Below are 10,544 nucleotides of genomic sequence, written 5' to 3'. Positions count from 1 at the left end.
AATTGAAATGATGATTCATAGGGTTTGAAAAGGGACAAAACAAAGATCAAAATCATCGTCATTCCTGATGACCACCTGGATAGTAAAACAGATTATGGAGAATTATCTGTTTCTCTTCTTAAAATAATACCTCTACAAGTTGATAGTCACAAACTATTAACAATCTAGAAATAATTGTTGCAATTGCTTTCTTTGTATTTTATTTACCTTATTTAGTTGCTCTTCCAATATCCAGCACTGTTGCATGATAGGTTTTCCTTGATTAATTTTAAAATTCCAGATTGCCCAAAGATCAGTCAGTTCTTTCATTTCTTTACTCAAATTGATAATGGTTTCTTCTATAACTTGCACAGATTTTTCTACCTTTAATATGAAGCCCTCACTTACCTGGCAAATAAATAAGAACACACATTTTCCAACATTTGTATTTGTATTAAAAATATACAATAAAACCTCATAATACTGAAATATTAACAATATTTAATGAAAAGCAAATATTTTAGGACAACTCCTTTGAAAATTTCTGGTACTCTACATGCATTTAAACACACTATTCTCTTAGAAATAGACATAGCTGAACAGAATTTGATACACTGAGGCTATAACTGCTACTATTTTTTTTAAATCCAGAACAAGTCAGTAATGATCGAATCATTGCCATCTGATAACAGTTCAAATGCTCATACGAAATCTGGAATTATTTCTGAACTGACAGAACTACCCAGAAACAGCCTTCTGGGGAATAGCAGCTGGATGATGAAAGGGACAAAGGAGAGACCACCCTGTGCTGACAACTATAACAGCACCAAACCATAGGAGACTGTTCAGCATTTGAATATTTGGCAGGTTTTCCTCTTTTTAACAGAGCTCAAATACTGTAGAAAACCTGATAATGCTGTTGCTGCTTTTCTTATTTAAAGACCTTTCCTTTTAAGAAAAATTGAGTTTGTAAGTTACTAGTTTGGTCTGTATCACTTCCAGGCCTTTAGAGAGAGAATATCTGAATATTTTAAGTAATTTCATAGAATAACAGAATCACAGAATCATTAAGGTTGGAAAAGACCTCTAAAATCATCTAATCCAACCATCAATCCATCACTACCATGCCTCTCAGTGTCACATCTGCCCTTTTCTTGAACACTTCCAGGAATGGTGACTTCACCGCCTCCCAAGGCAGCCTGTTCCAATACTTCACCACTTTTCCTGAAAAGAAATTTGTCCTAATATCCAACCTGAACCTCCATTGATGCAATTTGAGGCCATTCCGTCGAGCCCCACTGCTAGTGATGCAGGAGAGGCCAACCTGCACCTTGCCACAATTTCCTTTCAGACAATCATAGAAAGCTATAACATCTCCCCTGAGCCTCCTCGTCTCCAGATTAAACAATCCCAGTTCCCTCAGCTGCACCTCATGTGACTTCATTTTCAGACATGTTCAGTTTACTATTACTCTGAATAGTTAATTCTTGCCTGGCTGTATTCAGATCTGACAGCACACTTCAGCCCTCACTAGATGCCTCAGTACCTTCCTTAAGCAATTTTTTCCAGCATTTTATCACTACCGTTTTCCCCTTCTCATCCTCTCAGCTCATTGTGATTGGTCCCTTATGTCTCCCATAAAAGCAGAATTAACAGCTGCATATCCATGCTGTCTACATTAATTGAGATCTGTTTAGGAGGCATGGAATAGATAGTGAATCTCAAGCAATCATCCCATGAAGAGGTGCTAGAAAATTAGATTGGAATGCCTAGGCAATGCAGCTGATTTCAAGAAAATGTAAATACATCAGGAATGATTATCTATGTATAAAGAAGCAGATCCAGTATTCATTTTCTTAGAACTGCATACACTTACATTGGAGAAGACTGACTCTTGTGGAAGTAAAAAAGCCAAATATCACACTTACATCTATGCTGCTTTCCAACATGAACAAAGTTTATACATCCACGTATTATTTTTAGTATGTGTTCTGGCTCACTAATTCATGGCCACCTCATTGCCAAAGAAAAAAAATTTTATGCTTATTATAATACCATTATCACTCATATAAGATTTCAATCTCTTACAAATGTATACCTGCCTTAGTACCTTTAAAATCAGGTAATGGTGAAGTCACAATCCATCAGTCACAGAACTGGGATTAAATGCTATCAGAGGCAAGCATCAAATATTTAGTGCAATTTATCAAATTATACTAATTTATATAGAAAACAAGTGGCTAATTCCCTCCTGCTAGGGAAAAAAAAAGCATACAAAAGTAATTTTTGATGAAACCTTCCAGAATTCTCATGATTTCTGCTCCGTTTATACAAGTTTTCCTACACATCGGCTGGGATAGGATACACCCATGAACGTGACTATTTGCTGCAGATTTTTTCAGAGATGTCTCTGTGACCATAAGGATTTTGTTCTGTGCAACTGATCATCAACAAGCACATCACCGGTGCAACAAAATTGCACGGTATGATTTCAGTAAAATTTCAGCTTTTCAGAAGCGAAAGAAACAGTGTCACTAGCTATATATTATTTGTTGTCCTATGCAACAAATTCTCTGCAGAACAAGAGAAATTTTCACTTCAAACTTAGGGAGATTACTTCTACCTCCAGAATTATTCCATCTATTTCATATATTGTTGTGTATTAAAATGTTTGATCACCTTACAAGCGTTTCAAGTTTTAACTTTCCCTCACTTTGATTTTGTAAACATTAACACTTCCAAACCAAAGTTGTTTTTTTTTACAGCACCATTTTCTGAATGTACAGATAACTAATTTCTCAGAATGAGCATTTATTTATGTTACGAATTGGGAATGAGGAATTTTTTTTTTAATTATTTTTTCCTAGATTTAACTGTAATTTCATAAAAACATCACAATCATTTCACTTTCTTCCCAACTTCTCCTCTTCCTTATACATGCACTGAAACAGAACAAATGCACTTTTGCTTTAGGCATGTTCTTTTATGCAGGTTAGAAAAATCTATACATTTATCTGTCATATTCATAAAATCCTATAATTTGAATTTATTCCATGAGAAAGGTGGTAACTCTATGAAATAAAAATCTCACCGTATTTACTAAATTAAGAAAAATGCGACCCAGATTTTCAGTGGAAAAAAACTTCTCTATAGATTTTTGCCACTTTGTATTAACTGATTCGATAGCATTTTTATTTTCAGCCTCCTTGCTTGTTTGTAGAGGCTCTGCATGATAGAATTCCTTCAGATTTTGAATGTAGTCATTCATCTGTGAAAGATAGAAAATAAACATTTTTTTTAAATCACAAGTTCAGTTGCTATAATCAGAAGGTATATAGACACAATGAAATTGAAGATAAAATTCAGGCTATATTGAGTTGTTTACAGATTTTAAAATCTATCTTCCTCCCCAAGACCTATAATACTAAACAACATTCAATTTAAGTAATGTGTAAACCAATAGATGAAAAGCAGGCATAATTTCTGTCACAGATGTTTACATGTGTTGTATACCAGCATAGTAAGCAATTATTTGAAAATATCTGTTTAATATCAAGTAAATTATATTAGCAATAACTAGTAGTAAGTGTGATCTAGTTATTGGCTATTTAAACTCAAGCTATCAAATACGATTGCTATTTTTATCCAATAGATTCTACTCCATTGTCAATTTCTCTCTAAAGAGACAAGTGTTGTAGAATATTAAAACCAACATTATAACAAAATAAAAATTAATTGTCTTTAGCATTACTAACACAGAATTATGTTATTGCATGGATTATACCTTCCCTTTTAAAATCCATACAAATTAGCACTTCAGTAGAAACACAGATTGTTATAAATACCTATAACAACATATAAGATAAATATATTATGACAAATATTTAAGATATGAATATAATCAGCCAATTTTTATTATGCGTATAATGAGAGACCAAAAGAAAGCATGCACATGAGAAAAAGCAAAAACTCAATTATAATACTTCCTATGATGATGATTTAAATTACTAGAAAGTCTGTACATTGGTTTATTATTATGGTGATTAAAGTTCGATGATCAGGGCCACTTGCCCAGACGGTACAGATCTCCTTTAAAGCAGAAAGAAGCTTACAAATACTTGTAGTGCTGCTGGGGCACAGCACTTATAGGACTTGTTTTATTTAAAATAAAGCAAATGTTTTTGGTTACAAGATTTTTCACCATTGAAACAGAATAAGTAGGAAGCCTGTACCTCCAATGACGACTTTAAGAAGGCCACATAAGTTGTTAGAATTTCTATTTTTGTACGGATGTTTCTTTCAGTTTTTTTCAGTTCTTCATTCAAGAAGTCAGTTTTGCTATAAAAGGCTGCCACTTGCTCAGGTTCAAACTCTCTCATGTCTTTGATGATTCCCTCAGCTTCTCCCAGTTCACATGAAGTTTCCTTTCAAGATACAATATAGAACAAAATCTATAATGTCTACAAAGCATTTGTGGATATTGATAACACATTGTTAATTTTGATTAGCATCACTATTTTTCTGTACAATTCAATTACTTTCTTGAAGAGCTCAATGTTCCCGTTATGTGCTGAAATAAAATATTACAAGAAAGAAATGGTTTAACCCTAAGAACTGTATATGTCATTGAAGGTAGCCATTAAAATTGGAAATGGACAGGAATCTCAGTATACAGATGAAGTTAGCCACTTTATAAAGCAAGAACAAAAACAAAGTGTTTCACAAAGGAACACAGCCAACCAGACCAATACATTACCATTCATAAACACTATAGAATAATTTTCTGAACTGATTTCTGAGTTTAACTACATCTTAGCAGTTTCTGTTTGATACCTATTTCTGTAGTCGTTTGCATTTATTTCTAAAAATATTTAATGTTAATAAATATGAGAACTTGTTTTTTACCTTTATTTGATTTGCCAGCTCAAGGTGTTCATTCAAAATTCTTTCCGACTCTGACAGATGGGAACCAACCTCCACACCAACTGCAAGCATCGAGGTGATTTTTTTAATTGACTGTGATACCTATATTTGAAAACATTATTTATGTAGTTTGTTTACAAGACAAGATGTATATAGACAAGTATAGGAAATCACTTTACAGTGAAAAAAGAAGTAACACTTATCTGGTACTGTTTAAACTCTGTGCTTTGTACGGTCAGAGAAATTAAGAGTAAAATTCTACTATTTCACACCTAACAGTACAGTCAGAAATGGAAGAAAACATTCCCATCTGCACTCATTTTACTGGCAGTTCTTTTCTTTGTCCCAGGTATTCCAGTCTTGTTAATTCACTAAGACAACTGTATTAACATCTACGTAAGACTACATTGTCATAAATACTTCTATTAAGATCCATTTTACAGAAGCACCACACAGATAACTTTTTTTCTCCAGAAAGTACATTTAAAGCTTCTCTCCCAAGCTAAAAGACCTATTACCACACAGATTCATGTACACAATATTATTGCACTGTCACAATAAAATGAGTCTCTGGACAGTTGAATTTAGCACTTTAGCACTTCCTTGGAATACATTATTGTTAGGAGATGGTTGGAATGGAGAGTGTTTTGCTTGGGAGAAATGTAACAATGAGCACAGTTCCATGTGATAAATAATCATGTATTAGGACTCAAACCTCCAAAATGTTTTCTAATGGAAGATTGGGAACAAACTGCAGTATTAAACTAATGGGAAAATTAAGATTTACTTTTTGAATAAGAACTACCTTCATTATTGAAGCTTTAGCTTAATATTCCTGATACGCTGCTAACATCACCGCTGCAAGACCTGCTGCAGGTATCAGAATTTCTTGTACTTTCAGCCAAATTCAACAGTATTTTCTTTACGTTCTAACATACGAGGCCACTTGTACGGAAAGCATATTCTAAAGAACTAAAGTATTTCAAATTTTGTCATTTGATTCAGAATTGTTCATTACAAGCATCATGCAAATATTATGAAATATCAGATTTCAGACTTAATTAAATATTATATTAAAATGAATATTAAAATGAAAGCCAGTCATCAAAACTCACTACTTTTTTTTTTGTTATTATTTTCTACACTCCGGGATTTTCTTCAGACAAGCCTTGTTAAAAGATTAGTGTTTTGTTTTTATGGCTGTTTTGTCTTAATTTTTATGGAAATTAAGTTTTAATTTACATACGATACCTTATTTAGGAATCATGTGTCTATTTCATCTGTGACAAATCATTAGAAAGGTCTGCAGTACTAAAGAACATTTAACATATTAAAGAAGGCTGTGAACTCCTTAAAGTATACTGTCATGAATTAAAAGAATTATTTTAGTGAGCAGAATCCACTCTTTCAACCTAACGTGGAAATTTGCTGCACTTCAGTCACCACACTTATTAACCCCCAATTTTGCCATAACTCTATTTCATTATGCTGCAGATGAAAATAAAGACAGAAACAGTCTAGCGAACTTGTATGTGGGTCCCAGTCCTGCATAAGAATTACTCTCTTTTCCAAAAGAATAAATTTTTAATAACTCAATATCTAAGCTTTATTAAAGATAATTGGTAAAATGTTTTCATGAAAAAAATCTGCATTTTTCAGTACAGATTTATGTTCATTGCTTCAGATAATAGCATTCAGCATTTTAACTATAAAAGCATGCCCACCAACAAACCAGTGTGCTATTTGTAATTGAGTCAAGTTTAATATTCACATAGGTAAGCAATGAAAACGCAATGCACTGGTTGTAAATACATTAACATGAAGGCATGTTACAGTGTACCTTATTTAGATGATCTTCAAGTGAGGCAGTCCATTGTTGCTTCTTCAACATGAGTTCTTTATCATCTGGACACTGCCTGATTAGTTGATCCTCTTTTTTGTTAACTTTCTCTATCATTTTCTGAATCCCTATTACCCAAGAGCTAAAATGGATAAGTGCAACTGTTAGTATTTCTCAGTTTTCTCAGCAAGCAGGCTTTTAATGATTAAGCAAACAAACTTCCTGTTGATTTGTATGACAAAGGATTTCATGAGAATTTTAAGCTGTGATCCTTATGAGAAAAGAAAAATAACCAAGAGGAATATTAAAATGAAAGCCAACAAAATTGATAACAAGTAATACACGGGGATGACATCTCCAAATAAATCACTGGAAGTTAGACTCACATACTCTATATCCTGATCCAATGAGAAATACTTTATTTCATATATAGTTCCAGTGATGTTAGTAATACTACCTAGAAACAATTTAGAAACTGAGACCACAAATGAAAAGGTCCAAGAAAGGAGTAAAAATACATAGCGTATCATTTCTACCATAAAAATAATGTTTGCTGCATTGAAATGGGTTTTCCTGTGCTGTCATTAAGAAAAATCAGCAAGGTGTTAACCAGTTTGAGCAAGGTCATCTAGGTCCCTCTCTTTATAAATAGATATATCTTCTGTAAAAATGAATATTGGTCTGTTTTTGAAAACTAGTAGCAGAAGATGCAATATCTTTTCCTCTACGATATATGATGAAGCAATTCTAGAATTACTATGTTTCAACAAGCACTTCCCAAGGACCTGGAAGCTATTTTCAAATTCCACATCAAATTCTTCTGGCTGCTTTCTGGATCCACCAGATGACAAACACTTAACAGCTACATATTTTATTGTCAGATTATACTTTCTCATTTATCCTATGAGAAAGCTAGAATTTTTCAGGTCCAGATTTTCACTGCCTTCAAATAGGAACTACCATAATCCTCAGGATTTCCAGTCATTGCTATGTAGGAAATGGGAAAATTGTGAAGGCAGTTATGACTGCCAATGATCTGAGGAATAATGGAAAAATGTTAGTCAGGCTTTAGTCTTGGTATCTGTCCTGTTTTCTGTCCATATCATTCTCTTTGGACTTTTAGCTGTTCAAAGTTTGTCGTCCCATTTGGTTAATCACTGGCCAATATTTAAGGATACCACACTGTTTAAACATGAAAACAACAGCTCTTTTCCCTCCTACAAAGCATTATTCTTTCTGGGGGAAATTAACGTTCTGGAATATGAACACCACATTTGCTAACATAATCCACTGTGTCAGTCATTACTAGTCTTGGCCAGGAATTAGTAAAACATGTGTCTCATACACACAGCGCTTACTACCAGAACAGACTGCCCAAGAGAATGTGGAATCTCCATCTTTGTAGATATTCCAGCTTTGCCTGTGAGCAATTTGACTTAAGCTGAAGGTTTTGAATAAGAAATTGCACTAATTGAACTCCAGGGTACCCTGCCAATATAAATAATCTATGATAGTAATCGTCAAGCTCATACCTAGGCATGTAAAGCATTCCATCTGTACAAACTAGCTTTAGTCATAAAAATACATGGCAAACTCATTATGTTTAGGCCATGAAGTCTGAAGACAGCAGAGAAAAATAGAAAAGCCATAATATTAAGTCCTGTTTTAAGAAAGCAAGCACATATGTATATGATGCAACAACATGTTTAAAATACTTGGAAATTTATATATTAAAAGATACTTATATATGAAAGATATGTATGACTGAAACTGTCATTTAGAATCTCATCTGCTTAATTGATTTCAATGGCTGTAAATACATGATTTTAACTGGTGGAGTTGTAAGGGAAGAGGTAGGTATGAAGCAATATAACAAATATGAAAAATGAAGGGAATACCTGTGAGAATCTGCTTTATTAATTAAAGTTTGTCCTTTTTGCAACATACTTGCTGTGCAGCCTTTAATTTCTTCCTTTAACTCATCATACTTCATTGACAGGACTGGCAAACTCAAGCCTTCCGAGTTAAAGATTTTAAGGTAATTCTCAAGAGCATTAACTGCCTAAAAAAAAATATTCAACTTTTGTCAATATTTCTATTTAAACATGTCCACACGTGCATTTATATAATCAAAGGTCAAACAATATTTCCCAGTTCTTCAGTTTCCGCATTCTTTTGGACAATAACTTTAATTTAGTGTGTGATGTTGACTTAGTTTTCACAGAAGAAAACATAATTCAACAGAAGTTAATACAATTATGAGCATGTAAAACCATGTTTAGTTTGAATTAAAACTAGTCTATTTTCAGCAATTATCAGGAATTTGAAGTAGAACCAAAATAGCAACATAAATACAACTGATAGTGTTAGCGTTCTGTGGAAGCGCGCTCTTAAGTGCTTTTACCAGCATTTTCTTATAGCACCTACTCTGTTTTCCTTTAAAGCAAGAAGTTTCTCATTCAAATACCAGAAGAAAGTGACAAAAGTATTCCACCTTTCAAAGTGGAATAAAGACAACAGTTCAATACTCCACTATTAAAGCCACTGAATAGTAATTTTAGTAAAATAGAAATGGACCTAAGCCTACTATATATAATTAGAATCCTAGCAGTAACACTGTAACCTCTTACACAGATTTTTATGGCTTTAAACACCAGAATAGCTTGAGACCTAAATAATGCAAGGCAGCAGACAACATCTAATTGTATTAATTTTCCCACTTAACATGTCCATTTACTCAGCAAAAAATATAATTTATATAACACTTGAATTCTGACTTTGAAAATTTCTATTTCATACTCTAAATTTATATCCAATGAATAATTCAGACTGATAGTCTGAAAAGAAAAAAATTGTATTTTCTTTAAAAATGTTTGCAAGGCTTTGCATTCTTCCAGATGCATGGAACTAGAATTTAGTGAATACTTAATTGAAAAGTTGAAAAGTGAAAATTCAATGATAGTCATGAGGGACAATATGATACAGCTGTTCCAGCACATTACAAGTAAACTAAAAACCCAAAGCCTTTATCATTGAGTCAAAATAGCAAGGGTAGATGTTTGAATTCAGACAAATAAAATCTAACAACAGAAATGAAGGAAAATAAATAAAACATGATCAGCAAAGTTATAATAAGTACTACTACTTCACATTTAAGTTGATAGACAGCGAATGTAAGAAACTGTCTTTAGTCTTGCAGAGCAATGTGGAAATTTTAAATGAAACCTTAAGGTACATTTTACATGTTTATCAAAGAGCAACTTGAGTAGAATGGCAACTGGTCAAGAGTATATTAGAAGATGAAGGAGAAAAAAAAAAAAAAGTGTTCTCAGCAGGTTCTCTTCCTAAACATAACTGAATACTTTTTATGTTCAGACTGCATCTCCAAGGATAACAGAAAACTTCTATGGGTTACACTGCTTTACTTCTCAGCATTGTTGCTACTATGATCAATTTAAGGCTGCTATCACAAAAATTTATAATTCCTAGTGTTCAACTTCACTTGCAAGTGAGAGCAAGACATTAGCTTGATTGATTTTTTCCAAAGCAGCTGCAGCATTCGTTGGCAGTCCTCTCCTGTTCTGTATAGAAAAGCAACATCGTGTTCTAATTCAGGCTTTCAACAGCTCAACTAAATCAACGTTAAACAATGGAATTGTGAGATATCCTACCTCCATCTCTCTCTTTTCAAGACTAGCATATGTATATAGCTGTTTTGCAATAGATAATTATAGGATGGCATAGAAAACAATATGAAAAAACCATCAGGTCTGCCTGAAATTGTGGTACAAGAGCATAATTT

The 10,544-nt window shown here is 33.2% G+C and overlaps 1 protein-coding gene across 7 annotated transcripts in view; it reads right to left on the bottom strand.

Annotated features, from left to right (window-relative positions):
- CCDC141 (coiled-coil domain containing 141) overlaps positions 1-10,544 on the bottom strand; it is a 57,845-nt gene that overhangs the window by 29,000 nt on the left and 18,301 nt on the right. For all 7 annotated transcript variants that reach the window (XM_010713550.3, XM_010713547.2, XM_010713552.2 and 4 more), the window contains exons 9-14: positions 8,641-8,804; positions 6,743-6,884; positions 4,885-5,004; positions 4,212-4,403; positions 3,071-3,247; positions 208-387 (exon numbers count right to left, since the gene is read on the bottom strand). In XM_010713550.3, coding sequence (XP_010711852.1) covers positions 208-387; positions 3,071-3,247; positions 4,212-4,403; positions 4,885-5,004; positions 6,743-6,884; positions 8,641-8,804 — 975 coding nt within the window. The remainder of the gene's footprint in view (positions 1-207; positions 388-3,070; positions 3,248-4,211; positions 4,404-4,884; positions 5,005-6,742; positions 6,885-8,640; positions 8,805-10,544) is intronic.

This window comes from Meleagris gallopavo, chromosome 7 (assembly GCF_000146605.3).
Source record: "Meleagris gallopavo isolate NT-WF06-2002-E0010 breed Aviagen turkey brand Nicholas breeding stock chromosome 7, Turkey_5.1, whole genome shotgun sequence".
NCBI classification, from domain to species: Eukaryota; Metazoa; Chordata; class Aves; order Galliformes; family Phasianidae; genus Meleagris; species Meleagris gallopavo.
This window is presented reverse-complemented; position numbering and strand designations above follow the sequence as displayed.